The 19254-nt window shown below is 43.9% G+C and overlaps 1 protein-coding gene across 1 annotated transcript; it reads right to left on the reverse strand.

Moving 5' to 3' along the window:
* Window positions 1-15297: 15297 nt before the first annotated feature.
* On the reverse strand, window positions 15298-18724 carry LOC119735592. Its single transcript, XM_038209354.1, has 2 exons — window positions 17431-18724; window positions 15298-15914 (listed from the first exon to the last, which is right to left on the reverse strand). The coding sequence occupies exons 1-2, from the start codon at window positions 18722-18724 to the stop codon at window positions 15298-15300; spliced, it is 1911 nt and encodes a 636-aa protein (XP_038065282.1).
* Between the last annotated feature and the right edge of the window lie 530 nt (window positions 18725-19254).

The raw sequence follows: 19254 nt of genomic DNA on the forward strand, positions 1-19254 counted from the left end.
GAGACAAGGTTAATGAGCGCAACTTTAGAGTATAATAGTAGCCATTTTGAATTGTTACTATGTCCTCATAATTATACAGTCAGTCTTAAATGTTTTAGAACATGTTATTGAAGTAAGGATGTGTAAGTGGAATCCCAAAAATATACTTTTCAAAAAAACAAAATGTACTCAAATGTGGAAATAAATGTATAACACAGTAGGGATTAATGATTTAAGCAAATTAGGCACTCTTCCCAAAAGAATTTCAGGGTCACCCCTTCAAATATCTTCTCTAAGGCTATAACAACATATTTGCCAAGTTTGGTGCTTTGGACCAGTTGGTCACGATCTTATCAAAAATTGGGTCTAAGCCACCTGACTATCATGAAGGGAAAAGAATAGGCAGGAAAGTCGAAAATACAGACGCACACTTTGACACATGCTTAGCTTTGGAGAGTCCCAGACGGTGTATAATCTGTGCTCGCTCGGTCCAATATTTGAATATAATTTTGTAAGTTTAGAAGAGAAATCGGTCCTCGGATAGGGCAATCATCACCCGATGAATAGTACATGGAAGCGCACATTATTAGAAACTGTGCATACTTTGGTGACAGCATTGTCTTGGTTCTCCAAGAAGAAAGCGGGGTAAAAGACAATACATACATTTATAAATCGTAAAACATATTTGCGTTTATACTCAGGTAGTATTAGTATACCGGGCGTAAAAGGTTTTAATCATAAATGGCATAAAGCTAATAATAATTTACTAAATTTGTAAAGTTTTGATATTGTTTATCAATTTATAATAACAAAAATTGTCTCAGGTTATTTTGAACCGGGTACATGTGCTAACAATGTAAATGCGGTGCCAGGGAAGTACCGTTACATAATTATATTAACCAATTGTGACCGCTTCTCATTAACCGACGCAAACCGCGGCAGCACAAACCGACAACTTTGTGCCCCACGATCACTGCGCAAATATCGTTTCAACTGGTGCGGGTCGTTATTCCCTTGAATTTCGGTTTTATCAAAAACATGTGCATGTATTGAGAAAATCAAATTAACAACGCACACGCAGACTCCTGCAGCACGTGTGCATGCATGCGAATAAATAAAGCAAACTGTGGCGAGGCGTTGTGAACGAGATCCCGGTTGCGACCGCTAGATGATGATGTAGGCCTACATACTCGCTTTTGGTATTTTCAACCTTAAAATCTAAATTCATGCTGCACCGGCTGTGGCAGGGATGAACTGTGAGGTGAAGCATAAGCGGTAAGGTAAAGGAGATTTAAGTCATCCTCTCGAGTTTGGACATAAAAGGTCGCCTGGTTTTTTTTTTGCCCCGCCCACCCTCCTCAGCAAGGTTGCTTGTTCGGACTCTGGTTTCTACGTTCGAGTCTTTCTTCCCCATAGGCAGGGTGTGCATAGACTTATAAAAAGCCTTTAGGGTCATTTGCTTTTCATGCATATTGGTTGTTTCCAGTAATAAAACGGGTAACACCACTCAAATTCTGTTGAAGTTTCAGCTCAGTGGATAGTACACTTTTCGAGAAAAAAAACAATACACATGATCGCGACACACGATTTCGTCAATAGCACTCTTTTTTTCTTCAAAAGTCAGTTAATATTAACTGATCGTTGGGATTCACCTACAATAAATTTCACGGGGTGTACGGTACTAGTCTATAATCCAAGACTTAGTAAGCTTGTCGATAATTAGTCGGTATTTACTTTTCGGATAAATGCAAATGATATATGCCTTTAACAAACGATATTGGTAACATACGAGACATTTCGATGTACGGTACTTTATCACGGATAATTATGAGGGGAAAAAAGACATTTGGAGAGGACCAAGTGTGGGTAAAATAAACGGAAATAAGTTTTGATGTGTTTAATGTTTCCCCTAAAATTCTGTTTGTGTCATAACTGACCTCTTTGCGGCTGGCTTTGTATGAGAAAACAAAACTGTAGAAAGAACCAAGTGTGGGTTAAATAAACGGAAATAAGTTTTGATGTGTTTGATGTTTGCCCTTAAATTCTGTTTGTGTCATTACTGACCTCTTTGCGACTGGCTTTGTATGAGAAAACAAAACTGTAGAAAGGACCAAGTGTGGGTTAAATAAACGGAAGTAAGTTTTGATGTGTTTGATGTTTCCCTTAAATTCTGTTTGTGTCATTACTGACCTCTTTGCGGCTGGCTTTGTATGAGAAAACAAAACTGTAGAAAGGACCAAGTGTGGGTTAAATAAACGGAAGTAAGTTTTGATGTGTTTGATGTTTCCCTTAAATTCTGTTTGTGTCATTACTGACCTCTTTGCGGCTGGCTTTGTATGAGAAAACAAAACTATAGAAAGGGCCAAGTGCATGGGTAAAATAAACGGAAATAAATTGTGATGTTTCCTCTTAAATTCCGTTCCTTAAAGTGATATCATGATATCACTTTAATTTTCATCTATAGCACATCCCTGTTTAGGTACATGCTAAGTTACAACCAAATTGGACATATGGGTACTAGAAAAATGCACTTTCAATGTGACGTGGATATGGCACTTGATGACGTCATTATGATGTTACTTCAATTGTCATTACTACTGGTAACACCCTGGTCTGTGAACGTATGAAGTTACAACCAAATCGGACATGCAGTTCTGTAGATATAGACATTTGAAAATACACCTTATACATGTTGCAACGTAAAGACTGTAGTTGCCAAAACTACAGTCCAAAACTACAGTCCGGATTACCGTCCAGAGCTCTGTCACCTGAGCTATTAATTTATAACCATACAATGGAATGTATGTTTACAGTTCCCCTTTTGACAATATCTTTATTCAAAGGCTCCATTCAGCTGCCATGAACCCGCTTTTGGAATCCGGGATAACACCCTGAAGCCGCTTTCCATTGGACTTAATTTTGCACCAAAGAAAGTTACTGCAAGTGATTGCGGTTGAACCACCGTGTGTCTGCAGTGTACTTGGATTAATGTCTGCCTGCAAGAACTCATTCACAAAGTAAAACTAGCAATGTGATTCTTCCGCGAATGGGCCCTGTACAACTAACTGCTGCAGACTGTAAAGCTTACAATCAATAGTCGACAATTGACAATTGGAAAGTTCAACGGCTGTCCGCACTGGACTTAATTTTGTTAAGTTGACAAATGTCTCCGTTAGTGTCCAATGTGAACACGGCTTACGCCATATCCCAATAGCCATGCTGAAGACCTGGGAAATGGGGGCCATGGCGCTCAAAGAAAAACATATAACTTTGTCCGTTATTGGAGACATCATCAAAGCATCCAGTACTTAATGTTTATTTCCCGCTGGTTCTTTCCAGAACGTCACAAACTTACCAAAAGGAATTGTCACTACAGCATGCAAACCTTCCTATATTACATTAACATCTAATACACTGTACATGTATGTTGACCAGCGGTTTTTGTTGACCATTGTTGACCATTGTCGACAATATTTCACAATCCTTACCTTTTGTACAGATGGATGCGTCTGACAAAATCAACAGAAATTCAGTGTCTGGTCCGACGACGAAGTGCACAGGACTGGGCGGTTCTGGATAATGACGGCAAACGTTTGCTGCTGATTGCAAAATATCAGTCCATGATTGCATAGTCAGTCGGGGTACCAAGTTCAGTTGACTTAAATTCAAAAGTAAAGCGCAAAGTGCACTCATGATTGTCGTTAGGGGCGTGACAGAGTTGCCGAAAAACATCCGAGCTAAGAGGTTGACAGGATTTTTTTTCTCTCTGATTACCCGGCCTTTATAAGTTCGAAAATAAGTGGGGGACACCATCTTCCAATAAAAGCGGAAGATCATGGGTAAGATTGGATAATAGTTGGCGCTCTCCGTCCGTTTGCGACGAACACACACATTTGCTGGCAGAAGAGCGTTTAATGTGGAGTGTCAACGCCCCCTGAACCCCGCCCCTCCTCTTCCTTCTCATCTAGCTGCCCCTTTCCTCGCCCCCTGCTCTCCCCCTCTGCCCCCCTCCCTATCTCTCCCCCACCTCTGCCCCATTTCCCCCTCTGCCCCTGCCCCCTAGCCCCCTCCTTCCTCTTCGACAGCCTCCTCTGTCTCCTTCCCCCTACTTCCAACTCCTCTACCCCCCTCCTCGAGTGATGCCTGTGAGTGCACTTATGGTGAAATAAACCCCACCAGAGAGTCATTTACGAAGATATTTTTTGCAGCAGTTGTAAAATTTGAATTTAGGCAATGTTACATGTTTAATTTAAAATTACATGCTGAAACACAATTCTGGACAAATTTGCTTCCCATAGCCACGTGTGTTATTGGTTCTAGCCTGGTTCTAGTCAAGCGATTTGGACTCGACCTAACACTCACTCAGATACAGAGCCAAAGGCCGCGACCAAATTACATGATACGGCTGAAAATAACACTTGTGGCTGCAACTGCTTCAATAGGCGTGTAACTTCCAGCCACAGCCAAGCACTTCGGACATGGCTAGAACGTCATTGTTCTTATTACATAATATGATACAAAGTCAACTTATTAACATATCCACACGCACACGAATGCATCCGAATACATCCCACCTTAAAGCAGTCAACGATATGACAAAGTTTAAATTCGTGAGAGACTAACATTAAAATAGGTGAGAGACTTACATACAGGGTGTTTCAAACCCAACTTCAAAGAACGATTATGGACAGACGATTATGGACAGACGATATGTTTACTGGCTATAAAACTGGTATCATCTGAAAGCGTAATCTCTATGCTTTTCAATGATATCATGTTTAGGTTTTCTGAGTCATGCATCAGTAAGCATCATTGTCTTGAAAACTGGATGCAGAAAAATGTCCCTTATATGAAAAAAAATAATACTTGAAATTTAAAAAATAATATATTTTTTGGAACATCGCTCCATACATGGGTAGATAAACCTGTCAGGCTTTAAATTACATTGGGCGTTTTTATGCATGACTGATCAGGGGCTACCTTTGCAAACTTTGTGAGAAACGGCTTGCGCACACAAATGCGGTGTTTTTAATTCGATCAATAAGGCCAAAAAAAAAAGTCTCCGGTTTCTGGTATGGAGTTTGCCCAAGAAGTGGTGCGGCGACGCGGCTTTTTTTTTTTTGCTTTAAATGCGTGCTGATGACTGCAAATGGTGCCCGACTAAACTTAGTGCAAATATATGGGAGTCCAGAGAGGCCACATAAAGCTTATTCTCGACCATAACCCAATCTTAAAATACGTTAATATTGTGCAGCAGCAGGATTCCAGTCAAACAGGCCAATCCAACAAATGCCTTTTTTCGTAACAAAGACCTGTAAAACAATCGGGGCTGTAAATTGGATACATCCGTATGTTTTTTTTTTGTTTTTTTTTGTTTTTTTGCCCTTCCCTCATTCTTCCCGTTGAACTGACTGTCTCCAACAAGATGGCTAGACCTCAGTGCACACCGCAACAAAGGTCTTTCTTGGTAACTGCTATATCGCACAGGACAGAGGAATGGTCAGGCGTGTCGTAAATGACATGTTGAGGAGGGCAGAAGTCTGTATCCAATGGAATGCTGGTCATGTTGAACATTAATCTGTATTTAAATTTTCCTCAGAAAACGTTGATTTAAAACAGGCACATGTTGGACTGGTCTCTTATTGCCTTTGATTCAGTCAAAAACACCACATTTATGTGCGCAAGCCGTTTTTCACAAAGTTTGCAATATATTTGTTGTAGCTCCTGATCAGTCATGTATGAAAATTGGCAACATGATCATGGTGTCATTTGAAGACTGACAGGTTTATCTAACCGAAAGTTTGGAGCGATATTGCAAAAATATTAAAATTGTCATTGTAGGGATGTTTTTCTTAGTGTACACTTCTTTTTGATACACCCTGCATAAAAAAAAAGATTTTTAGGAGTCGAGACAAGAACAGTTTTCTTGAGATAAAACGTTGTTTTAATTACATAAAACTGCGTTTAGCAGTGTACCAAACAAAATGTACCGGCACGCGTTTAAAGGTTTTGTTCATACACACAAGTCTGGTTTTACACATACAATTAAGCACATCTCGGACTTGCCGGTGCTGATAGCAGTCTTCTCAAACAGTCACCCTTAAAGGTGTTCCGTGAGGTCACAGTTAGGATCTTAAGTACTAAATCGTTTCACCCTTAGTGTTTGTCAGATCAAATAGTAACTCCACTTTAATAATATAAAAAAATCTTTAAAAAAATTAGAAATACAATTTTGTAACAGATAAAAGTGTCGCCAAATATGCAGTTTGAGTTATAAGCTTTCCAAAGTAATAATGTAACGAATGTAAACTGGACATGTTCTTCAAACTATGATTTTGATGTAAGCCATAGCAAAATACGAGGAAAATGCAATCACTGTCAAGACAGATTAATAACCGCAATGGCGTCAATTGAAAGATTTGCTTTCTTATATACACAAAGCTAATGAATATACAGGTAGTACTGACGAATATTTTAAGTCTTTGAATCCCGCTAGTAAAGACAAAATTCGCCCTCTAATTGTGATTTGCCTGTTATTGTTATAATCATGTTTTAGCTCAATTTAACAACCAGTTTAATAACCAAGTTCTAAAGTTTACGCATTTTGCCTCATTCAACGTTGTTAAATATAGTTTTCTAAAGTAATACATGTAATGAATGTGAACAACGTTTTCTGCAAAACAATTTCTACCGAATATTCATGTTTAAAGCTTAATATAACAACCAGTTTTATAATCAAGTTCTGTAGATAACGCACTTTGACCTCATTAAACGTGGTTAAGCATAGGTTTTCCAAAGTAATGAATGTAATGAATATAAGCAGCATTTTCTTTACAACAGATTCTACCGAATATTCATGTAGTAATAACGAATAATTTAAGTCTTTGGGTTTATTAGAGTCTGGATATAAATCTGTTGAATTATTTTAGGTAATGTGGAAATACATGTAAGCTAGCTGTATGTACATGCTAGTAGTTATTGTTGTGAACCATTTTTTTTTTTAAATCGGGCATGAACTTATGACAGAAATGAGTAAATAATTCCACATAGTGGACTACGTATCCCATACAGGAATTGCAAATGTGCATTAAAGGGATCATCAACCTCGTCCCCAGGGTGTCGAGCAGTACGCGCCCACCACTGCCTGCTCTCTCACCCTGGTATTGGATCATTTGCATGTGCAAAATTTTTGCACACGTATGCAAATGAGGAACAGTCTGGTGCCTGGCTATGCGTTACACATTAGCGTTGCGGTGTCTTGGGTAAAAACAGAGTCAATTCGTAGCAGCGCGAGCACGGCGTGAGTTACGAAAACACGATTTTTGAAATTAAACTGTTACGATCTTATCAAGACAACATGCAGTATCATATTTCATATTAATATGAGCAAATTGGAAAGGAAATTAGTATTGTAGCGGTCCGCCGACCCTTCGTCCCTGCCTCCAGCCGGGAGATGCCGCCGGACGGACGCTGACAGGATTAGGCTTTCCCGATGAGCGGTTACCGGGAAACCCGGGACGTTACTTCGTTTGGAGGAAGTATACCCCCAGGCATTGCAGTGGACCAGAGATACTCGCACTCAATCAGTCTCACCCTATTAGGCTCAATAACTCACAGGAGACAATGATTAAGTCACAGTCCTCTTTATATAACGTAACAATGGTGTTTTATTGTGTGCGCCTTGACAGGCGACTCCTATATAGGCGTCTATCTCTAACTCTAACGTGGACACAATGTTGGCTGCTTATTCTAACTCTTCCTGGCCAGTTAACTCACCAACTAGTGATGTAAAGGCAGCCCGTCCGGTTGGTCCCTCTTCTAGATTAACTCGCTAGCGGATAATCAATCGCAGCGCTGTCAGACCTGCATGAAACTGGCTGACGACTCACCCAAGAAATAACTCGTGTCATGCGCTTCTGCTTGTGACTCAGCTTGTGACTGACAGAGTGAGTGAGTGAGTGAGTGAGTATCGCGCGCGCGGCTGACGCACGCTTTTATACCCGCGGGCAGCGCGTGCAGACAGTAGCAGCGCGGAGACCACCGACGCGGGCACCAGTACCCTAGACTGGCACTATGTCCAATGTTTCGTTACACAGCCTCGCCTTTGGTCAGTCCCTTTGACCAATAAACTTATACAAAAATAAATAAAAGAAACATTGGTCCACCTAAAGTCTCTTAAATTTTGACATAAGGTGATCTCTACTGGACTTCCTGGTCCTAGATAGGTTCCTAGCTATACAGCATAACTTCAATAAACATTAAACTTCAAACTGTTTGACTTTTATAAACACTTCTTAAACTTATGGCCTCAATAAAGTTAACATGTAAACACTAAGTTTAAACAACTCCTAAGATTAATCGGTAAACTTAATTAAACAACTTGCAAACTTCTAGGTGTAAGGCGTTTAAGGTGAAACTCCTGGTTTCTGTTAACTTGTGAACTTAAAAAGATGTAAAGGCGTCTAAGGTGAAACTCCTGGTTTCTGTTAACTTGTGGACTTAGAACCCAGCTTTAAAATTAACATCAAAAACGCGCTCGGTTTCCTCTCGGGTAACCAACAGTCCTCCATGGTACAGACTACGGGTCTTCCTCTCGGTGATCTTTGTCACGTTGCCAATCATGGAGCCTTCCAGTTGTGCGTTGTTCATGGAGGGTCCCACGCCTTCTGACCTCGAGTCCTTATCCACGATGATCCTACGAATCTTCACCGGGGGTGGCGACTCAAAAGTGTGGCCCGCCTTCTCAGGCTCGCTAGCCTCTCTCAGTACGACTACATCGTAGTGACGGGATGCAGAATCGTGCAGGGTACGCATCTCACCAAGGTAAGTATCTGTCTTCTCCTTCTCGGTGATCCTCACGACTTGCCCGGCAAAGAACTTCCCAAGGGGTATCTCTCCTGGTTGCCGTATCGGCTCCTCTGGTTTAGTGGCAGTGCTACACATCGACTCGACATCATCGGGGCCCTGCTGCAGTTGCCGGACCAGGCTCAAAGGTTTCCCTCCTGTCTGTGGCTTAGGCGTATTTTCCTCCGGCATGCTGTCCCACAGCATGGATAAGGTAGGCGAAACCGCTATCTCGAGGATGTCCTCACTTGCTAGGAGCGGTCCCGCATCCAACTCTGGCTGGGAAGAGCCCTGCCCTGCAGGCTCTCCATGCTCGCCTGAGGACACTTTCTCCAATGGGTGAAGCGTCGCCTCGCCTAGCTTTGGCCCTACTTCGTCAGCTGGCGCCTTCGATACCGTGCTAGGTAGAGTATTCGCCTTCTTCGTAGCCTCGCCTAGCTTTGGCTGTACATCGTCAGCTGGCGCCTCCGATACCGTGCTTTGTGGAGTCTTCGCCTTCTTCGTAGCCTTGCCACGATCTTTACTGGGAAAGTCCTCTGCCTGTTCATACTTGCGTTTCTTGTCCGATGTGGCCTTGTCCTTGGATTTGGCATTGCTTTCCCTTCGGCGTCTGTCTTCGCGGGTCTCGTGAGACTCGCCCTTTATCTCGCCCACTTCATCCATGCGGTCGGGGTGACAGTCGCGGTAGTGCGCCTTCAAATTGTCTCGGCGATTGTTCTTGTGGGCGCAGCGCCTACACCAGTAGTACAATCGCGGCCCATGCTCGGTAATTAGGTGGCGTTCTAGGCTTTTCTTGTGAAGTCTCACGTGGCACTTGGGGCACCTAGTGTGGTCCTGGTCCACCTCATCTCTGGACTTCTCTTGACTGTCTCGGCCCATGGCGAGTATGTACAGACTCTGTAGGGAAAATGCAAAAGTGGTGCATTTCATTAATGTGTGTTTCACCTTCTCTCGCTCTCACAACAATCTCTCACATCTAGCGATATCTCTGGGGCACCCTGCGATGCCTGGGGGGATTCCGACGCGGTAATGGTGTCTCAGTATGGCATGTTTGCCCTTCCGAGTTTTCAGGCCTCAATGGGGTTTTGGGACTTGGAATCACAATCGATGGTGTCTCCTGGGTAGGGTGATTGCCCTCTGGTGACACTCTGGGGGTGAAAGAACGGGCTGTTGGGTTTGGAATTCGCCTCCCTGTCGTAGGCGTCTCTATTTGCCCGCTGGAATTGTCTTCCGCTTGTGCTGGAACGCTGGTTTCCTGCTGTTGGCTGAGCATGTCTGCATTAGCCTCTGTTGTGTTTTCAATCCATGAGACTAGGGGATTTCCTATGTAGGACTTCAAGCGGTCCCGATGCACAACTTTCATCTTTCCACCCTTTTTACGTTGAATTCGGAAGATGACATCGGACAGCTTGTGCACGATGAGATACGGACCCTCCCATCGGCACTGCAATTTAGGCGACCAGCCTTTCCTCTTTGCCGGATTGTGCAGCCACACGAAACCTCCAGCCACCAAGTTATACTTCACAGATCGTCTGTCGTAATTAGTCTTCTGCCTTCTGGCGCTCCGCTTCAGACACTCACGTGCCCTACCGTGCGCGAGTCTGAACTGCTCCCTCAGTTGTTGCGCATAGTCAGTCTCTGCGCTTTCAACCTCTTGTTGGTCGTCACGGGGTTGTTCAACAGCCAAGTCGATGGGAAGGCGCACCTCGCGTCCGAGCATCAGCATATTAGGCGATTCACCTGTTGACTCCTGTGGTGAGGCACGATAGGCAAACATTGCCAGTGGAATCTTTTCATCCCAATCTCGCTGTCGTCTGTGGGGCTCTATCATCATAGAAACCATTGTGACCAGTGTGCGATTGAATCTCTCAATCATCCCATCTCTCTTCGGATTGTACGGCGTCGTTCGCGTTTTCTCGATGCCCAGTAGGCGACACATTTCCGCGAAGACCTGGGACTCAAAATTACGACCTTGGTCGGAGTGTAGAATCTCGGGCACACCATACCGGCTCACAAACTCTTTCACGAATTTATCGGCTACTGTTTTTGCCGTTTGGTCCGGGATCGGGTAGGCTTCTGTCCACTTACTCAGGTAATCGCCCACCACCAGTATATACTTGTTCCCTCTCTCGGTAACCGGTAAAGGACCAAGTACGTCCAAGGCGACCCTTTCCATAGGCGCTCCAACCATCTTTTGCTGCAGGGGAGCTCTTCTGGTCTTTGTTGGTGATTTCTTACGGGCGCAGACATTACATCGCCTGAGGATGGACCGAACGTCTGCCGAAATTCCAGCCCAGTAGAATCTCACCTTAACTTTAGCCAAGGTTTTTCTAACGCCCAAGTGTCCTCCAGATGTGTTGCCATGTAGTTGATTCACCATTTCGTCTTGGTATTTCGCTGGTAGCACCGTGGGCCATCTCACCTCGCGCCCGTCGTCTGATTCCCATTTCCGGCAGAGAACACCACTGCGGATTTCAAGTTGGCCCCAGTGGCGCCTATAATCTTCGCCCTGGACGACAACGCAGACATTTCCGCCCAGTCAGGTTCTCGCTGATGTTCTTCTTTTGCTTTAATCACCCATCTGAGGTCTTCTTCCTCCAGCTGCGCCTTCCGCAACTCTTCTGAACTCAGGGTCGGTTGTGCGGTCACGACTCTCGAGTGAGATACCGTCGACGGTGTTTCTGTTTTCTTTACTTCATCGTTGTCTGTCGGTTGACATTTTGCCTGTTGTCCCTCTTCTCGGCCACATTGAGTGCAAGGCATCCTTGATAGGTCATTGCATGTTATTTTCTCCCAATTTAGTTTCAGTTCAAGTGAGTGGAAGTCCAAGGAACCCTGCGTTGGCAACAGAAAATCCATTCCCAGGATTCCTTCAACTTCACCTATTTTGCCGAAAACAGCCCGAACGGGACACGTCGTCCTTCCAATTTGCACTTCTACCAAGGCTCTTCCAAGAGTTTCCATGTTGCTACCGTCGGCGTTACGAACTCCTGTACCTCCACTCTCCAGCTTAGGTCGTTTCTCAATGGGAATCTTGTAGTAAAACTCTGACGATAGGACGTTGTCCGTCGCACCTGTGTCCACCAAGAGGTTTGCCTTGACTCCCCTTATAAACGCCTGTACAAATAGTCCAGCGCGCGCCCTTTGGCCAAGGGTAGGCTTAACATCTCTCTCATCCCTACATGGCCTCTCGTGGTTGTCTCCGTTCTGGTGTTTCGGCCCGTCTATTTCTCCAGCTGTCCCTCGGGCCTTGGAGCCAGCTGGCTGTCGTTTCCCGACGCCTGTCTGTCGATGTCATGTCCAACGCGCTTCCTGCACTCCCGTGCAAAATGCCCTCGGTTATTGCACTTGAAGCACACGTCTTGGGGAGTTGCCTTGCGCCTGGCAGCAATCCTCGGCCCTCTAGGCGCTCCTGGGTTTCGCTTTGACTTCATGTCCTCTAGCATTTTTGTCATCCTTTGGAGCCACTCCTTAACTTCTTGGTCACTTGCACTCTGGATAAATGACTCCTTTGCTTGACTACTATTCTCTTCACTCTTGACCTCCTGCATAGGATTGTTATAGATATCCCGTCTACTCCTCGGGCGTACTTGACTCGTCTGTCACTCCGTTGTTCCTCAATCTGAAGGAAGCTCTCTGTGCTTAAGGCGGCGCGGATGGCTTCATCCAGTGACGACGGTCTTGCCCTGAACACTCCTTCACGGATGGCTTGCTCCCGAATTGCGTCTGAAAAATGACCCCTAGCTAGGCGATCTCGCCCGTCGTCTGTCAATTCTGGATAGGCGAGTGCCGACAGGTCACGTATGGATTGTCCCAACTCTTGCAAAGTTTCCTTATCTCCTTGACGCCTGTGGCGAAGTTCCACTAGGTGATTTTCCGCCAGTTGTCCGGGGCCAAATCGCTTTTCAAGGAGACCCATCAGCTCAGTATAGGTAACGTCTTTGCCGCTGGCAGCGAGGTTCCCAAGCACTTTCACTGCCTCGCTTTGGAGACTTGCTGCAAGGAAAACTTTCGCTTGACTATCGGTCCAGGCATTTGCCTGTTTACACGCCTTGAAGTGTTGCTTATACTCCCTCCAAGGAGTCTTCCCGTTGAATCGGTCTGGTAGGATGTTCGGACGCTTACTAGTACTAGTGTTCGACTCGCAGCTGCCCTTCTCCTTCGTTGTGGTATTCTCCCTGACGCCAAATGGATCCAGCTCGCCTCCTTCGAACTTGGCGCTATGATTCACTCGCAGAGAGACATCTTCTATTGCACTCGAGGGCGGAACTTCACTGTCACATCTGGAAGGTGTCCATCCTACAAGGTTGCTGGTTTCAGCCGTAGGCGTCGATGAAGCTGGTTGCGTAGGCACTGGGGTAGGTGGAGGTGCGAATGTGTTAAATTTCCTTCTGGGTTTTGGAGTAGGTGGAGTTCTTGACCGCAGAGCAGGCGCTGACATCACCGAACCCCGATGTCCAATGTTGAGTGTCTCGAGTAGTGTTTATACTTGAAGTTGTAACCGGTAGTTTTCAGCCTTGAGTTTCTCTCTCTCGTGGGTCGCTCGCTGGAGATCGCTGTCAATCTGGTCGACCTCCGACAAATCGCCATCAAAATCAATGAGGCTGACAGCCATGACGCCTAGGTAGGTGAAGTACTCCTTCACACTCTATCGATGATTGATGGTGACTGATGTCACTGCAACGCCAATCCCACTTCTGACACCAAATTTGTAACGGTCCGCCGACCCTTCGTCCCTGCCTCCAGCCGGGAGATGCCGCCGGACGGACGCTGACAGGATTAGGCTTTCCCGATGAGCGGTTACCGGGAAACCCGGGACGTTACTTCGTTTGGAGGAAGTATACCCCCAGGCATTGCAGTGGACCAGAGATACTCGCACTCAATCAGTCTCACCCTATTAGGCTCAATAACTCACAGGAGACAATGATTAAGTCACAGTCCTCTTTATATAACGTAACAATGGTGTTTTATTGTGTGCGCCTTGACAGGCGACTCCTATATAGGCGTCTATCGCTAACTCTAACGTGGACACAATGTTGGCTGCTTATTCTAACTCTTCCTGGCCAGTTAACTCACCAACTAGTGATGTAAAGGCAGCCCGTCCGGTTGGTCCCTCTTCTAGATTAACTCGCTAGCGGATAATCAATCGCAGCGCTGTCAGACCTGCATGAAACTGGCTGACGACTCACCCAAGAAATAACTCGTGTCATGCGCTTCTGCTTGTGACTCAGCTTGTGACTGACAGAGTGAGTGAGTGAGTGAGTATCGCGCGCGCGGCTGACGCACGCTTTTATACCCGCAAGCAGCGCGTGCAGACAGTAGCAGCGCGGAGACCACCGACGCGGGCACCAGTACCCTAGACTGGCACTATGTCCAATGTTTCGTTACAGTATTTTCGAGAAGGCGTGGACGAATGATCGCGAAAACACGTACTGCACGTTGTGAATATACAGCACCAAGTACACGATAAAAATCCATTACTAGCCAATTGCGGTATCCAATCAGGATACAGGAAGAAAGTTTCCTATCCAGGGTTTACTATTGGAAACGCCGTTGGAAATTTAGTAAGCACTGGGGACGAGGTTGAGGGATCATGCAATGTAATATTCTAATGCGTCCTTGATAATTCACCTGCAGACAACCATCAAATGAAGCAAATGAGTCAAGGATTTAATAAAGAGTAATAGCAAAGCCAGAACTTTGAATTAAGCAAAATGGACCGGTGTTACATAATGGCCTTCGTTTCAAAAACCACTGAACCAAAACCAACAAAAAAATCACAAAGCAAAAGGTTTGTGTTCATCTATTTTATAATTGAATTTGAGGAATTCTGTAACAAATTTGAAAATGATACGTCCTACATGCGAACATTTTTTGGGGGACGCCTTGTATACTGCAGTTTTAATACAACTTGCTATATGATTTTAACTTATAAACATTTGTGGCTTGTGTCGTTTTGACCACAAATTAAAAGTTTATTTAATGTTTATGTTTTATTACCTTATTTGCCAAATACTTCCGAAATGACTGACAGGCATAACAATGGTTCGAGTAACGACCTTTGAAAAAAAAATTAAACTAACAATATTTTTACTTATAAACAACTGATATAATTTCAAGTTAAACGCTAATTGTCAATTTCTATTGCAAATTGATGTTTCAAGAGTTTTGAAACGGGTCATGGAATGTTGTTGCGTTTAAACTAAAAAATGTTTCTCCGAGCATTTAAAAGTACGTATTTTCAGATTCATTACAGATCGACTGTAGGCCTAATGCAACTATGCCTACTCAGCTCTCCAAAGACATCGCAGTCATTCACTTCAGAAATAGATAAATTTGTAGTCGAAATAATCTTCAACGTAATAGGCCAAAACACAGCGAAGTTTAGTCAATCGTTGGAAAATTGACATGAAATTCCACTTTCCTTGAAACACGGGTGGAATGGCGGTTTTATGCTGGGTTACATCGTTGGCATCACACCTTGTGATAGATCTTTACTGAGTACAGGTCAGCCACTGCCAGCTGCTGCCCGTGGGCTGTGAATGTGATTCCACAGGGCCTATACAGCCCCTGGGCCACACAGCTGACAAACTGACCTGCGCTATTATAGTGATGAATGTGACCGGTGTTGAGGTTACCTTTGATCACTGCGAGGTAGATACCCAAGCTGTTGCTGCATACACCACTGCAACATTTCACTGGTTTACCGCCGATGGTTGGTTTGATGACGCAGACTGTAACAGCGTTGCCGTCAGACACCTCCACTATCTGTACTAGTCCCTCTTCGTCATCACTGATCACAATCCAACCATTGCTCAGTACGGACAAGTAGGCAGGTCGTATCTTCACTGACATGGTGTGTATGATCTCACCATTCTTGGGATTGAGCTCAGTCAACACCTTCCGCTTCTTTTCACCCACTATGATGTTACCATTCGGCATGACAGCTACGCTCGTGAGCAGCCCTGTCTTGCCAACCTCACTCTCCGGTAGTGTAACAAAATCACGTGCTGGCTTGGTGTCCCTATGGTAAACCATCACCTTGCTGGGGTTAGCACACACCCACTGATTCGATACAGCAACGACGTCATCTGGAAATCAAAGTTAATATTGAATAAGATTATTCAGATACCTGAATAAGCAAATACTGGTTTGATTTTCAAAAGGTTTTTGAAATTATTCATGTCAAAAACAAACTCAACCGGTTTCAAGGAAAATCAATCATGCGCATTTTTTCTAATGTGGAAATGCTTCATCATGTTGGTGATGAAGCGATCTCGTTGTCTTTTAGTTTCTGCCTTTTTCCGTAGACTACACCTTGAATAAAATCACAATATCGTTCTTCGTTTCAAGTTCAATGTGTTTTTTTTAATATACAATTCACGTGCAAGTATGTACCTATTCAAAAAGCGCGCTCAAAGTGTGACTCGTGTTTGCATCTGATGTACCGCATCATCGATTTTCCTTGAATAATTTTTAAACTCTTTTGAACAACAAACCAATATTAGCCAGGGATAAAGTTTATATTCCAAGCTTTAAAATGTTATAAAAAAATAATGGCGGTACGTGTTTCCGCGCTGACGCTATAGCCTCGCAAAAACAAGTTGCAGGTTTTTGGGGACGTGCTTTACATGCCGATGTATTAATAATTTACCACTAACACTGCACTGACACAGTGCTTGCAGATGATTTGATCAAGCTATTTAAATGGGAAAATAAAGTGATATGAAGTCGTGGAAAGTGAGGATGGGGACCCTGTTGTCTCCCCAGTGGTAAACCGTCAAGAGAATAGACGGATAACATTTATTCCGGCGGCCTGCAAATGAGAGTCCAACGCCTACTCCATTAAAAAACTACTGTGATTTTACGCAAAAAAAAAGAACATACAGCAGACTTTCCAATATGATTAATGGGGAAGTGCATATCAAATCAATTGGAGGACCAATCAAATGTATGTACTTGGTTCTCCGTCATTTAAATGTCAATGCAGTTTACTTGAGAAAATTAATTGGATAAAAAGGAGACGTACATGTAGGTGTCAAAATGACATGCATCAATGAATGCCGTTGCCTACTGTAGACATTGACGCTCTCTTCTTAGCTAGACAGTTCTTTGGGTATGTTCACAGTGAATCAAAAAGTGAAGTGGCTGCTGTTCACTTTTTTCCGTTCCTTATTTGAAACTAACACCGTACAGACACAGATGATTTGATCAAGCTAGTTGAATTAGAGAATAAAGTTATATGACGACATGGAAAGTGATGATGGGCACCCTATTGTCTACCCAGTGGTCAAGCGGATAGGCGATGAAAATACAAACGTGACTCCAACGCCTCGACTAAAATAATTGAGATATTGCGCCAAGAAAAAAAACCATACATGACCAGACCAATTACAGGACCAATTAAATGTTTACATGGACTTTATTGGTTCTTTTTTGTTTACATATAGTAAATTTCATTGTGGTTTACTTGAGAAATTAAATGGATCAAAAACAGACGCAGCTACCAAATGGCATTTTAGGCCTACATCGAAATGGCATGTAGGCCTTCACACATGTATAACTCCCATTGCCTACTGAAGACATTGACAGGTAAAAAGAACTCACTTGCAACGATCGGAATGGAGCTCTTGGTTTGTCCCCGGTTGTTGCAGATTACCACTCGCTTGTTCTTCCAGTCGGCCACTGCAATCTCGTTAGGTTCAGCAGCAGCAGCAATGCCTCTGGCTACTTTAAACTCCCCTGCACCTCTCCCCTGCTTGCCGAATTCATGCTGCAGTTCCCACTTGTCTCCTTCCTGCTCCACCTCGCCCAGATCGATGACACAAGCTGTCTGACTCTTCTTAAACCTCAGATACCAAAGTTTGTAATGATACTGCGGAAGATACTGGCTGCTCACCTTTTTCAAATCTTTGCTGATCACGGGGTAGAGTGAAAGGAAATCGGAATCCGATGCACCGCTCGCTACTTCCTTGCCGGTTTCCAGTGAATGCCTCTTTCTCTGCAGCATGTTGCTCAGTGTCTTCTCGTGCTCATCCAGTCCCTTGTTTTGCTCCCGTTGCTGGGTTGTGATCTCATCCAGGAGTCGTTTCTCTTCACATCTAACCTTTGCCATGACCTTAGCAGCTCTGTCCTGCACCCCCTTTCGGGCCTTCACCATGTTGTACTGGACTATCTTCTTGGCTTCAATAGTGTCTTGCAGAGACAACTCGAGGCCTTGTATGTCTCTACCTAAAGCAGGCAAGTCCTTCTTCAGTGACTCTCTGTATTCTCTTGAAGCCGTACCGATGGCAGTGATGTCATGTGTGGCAGTGGGGTGACCAACAACTGTGCAGCCTTGGCAGATCAGCTCATCACATGTCTTGCAATAGAATTGCTTCAAACCGTCCTTGTGATTGTGGCATTTGCACTCATCGTTTGTTCGTGCGACACCGACCTTTCCCTGACGAATTTCATCTAAAGTTGGTACCTCATGGTTTGCTGACACTGGGAACCGTAAGTGTGCCTTGCGGCACGTCATACAGATGTTCTTTTCACAGTTGAGGCAGTGATACAATGCCTCGTTATCCTCGTCGCATGTCTCACAGAGAAGCTTCGAGTCTACTGAGCATGCTACCTTCTCCTGTAATTCAAATTCCTCGATCAGACCAGCCAGATGGAAGTTGGTCTTGAGGCCGTGTATGCCAGACTCTGGAAGTATCGTCTCCTGACGACACTCGGGACAAGGGATCTTTTTTGCTCCTTGGTAACTACCATCATGATATTTCACTAGACATTCTACACAAAAGCTATGTAGGCAGTCCAGTACTTTGGGCTTTTTGTATTTATCTGTGCAGATGCTGCACTCAAGATGAACGCCGATCTTCTCAAAAGCAGTGCCTACCGATGCCGCAGTAGCCATCTCTGTGAAAAAAAGAAGAACATTCTACATGACGCGCAAGGGTAGTAAAATCAATCGAATAATAATATTTGTAGTGTATGCTGAAAACTGGGTAGCTGTTTATGTATTCATTCTATTAAGTAATAGATCTTACAATTTCCTCTTTTTCAAAGGAATATCATTTTACATGACGCTTTTGGCCAATATACACGCCAGTTTTAAACGTGTTTGTTTTAAAATCGGCCAAGCACATATTTATTTCCTTAGTCAAGTACATTTTGTCCTATACATATAACTTTGTTTGTACTCTGTTTATCAGTTTGTCAACAATTTACCTTTCTTTTTTTGGTGGTTGCATTGTACCATATTTTCAGCATTATAATTATGAAACGACTTCTTTGTTAAAATAATCTGAGATGATTTAAAAAATTCCTATATGTTTGGTCTTTTGAATTTTTTTTCACGGGATATCATTTTTGTTATTTCAGAGGTGACTAGAAATTTGAATGACTATGGTGTCTATCTTTGTATTGATTCTTGAATGATCCAGG

The sequence above is a fragment of the Patiria miniata genome, unplaced genomic scaffold, assembly GCF_015706575.1.
Source record: "Patiria miniata isolate m_02_andy unplaced genomic scaffold, ASM1570657v1 HiC_scaffold_29, whole genome shotgun sequence".
NCBI lineage: Eukaryota > Metazoa > Echinodermata > Asteroidea > Valvatida > Asterinidae > Patiria > Patiria miniata.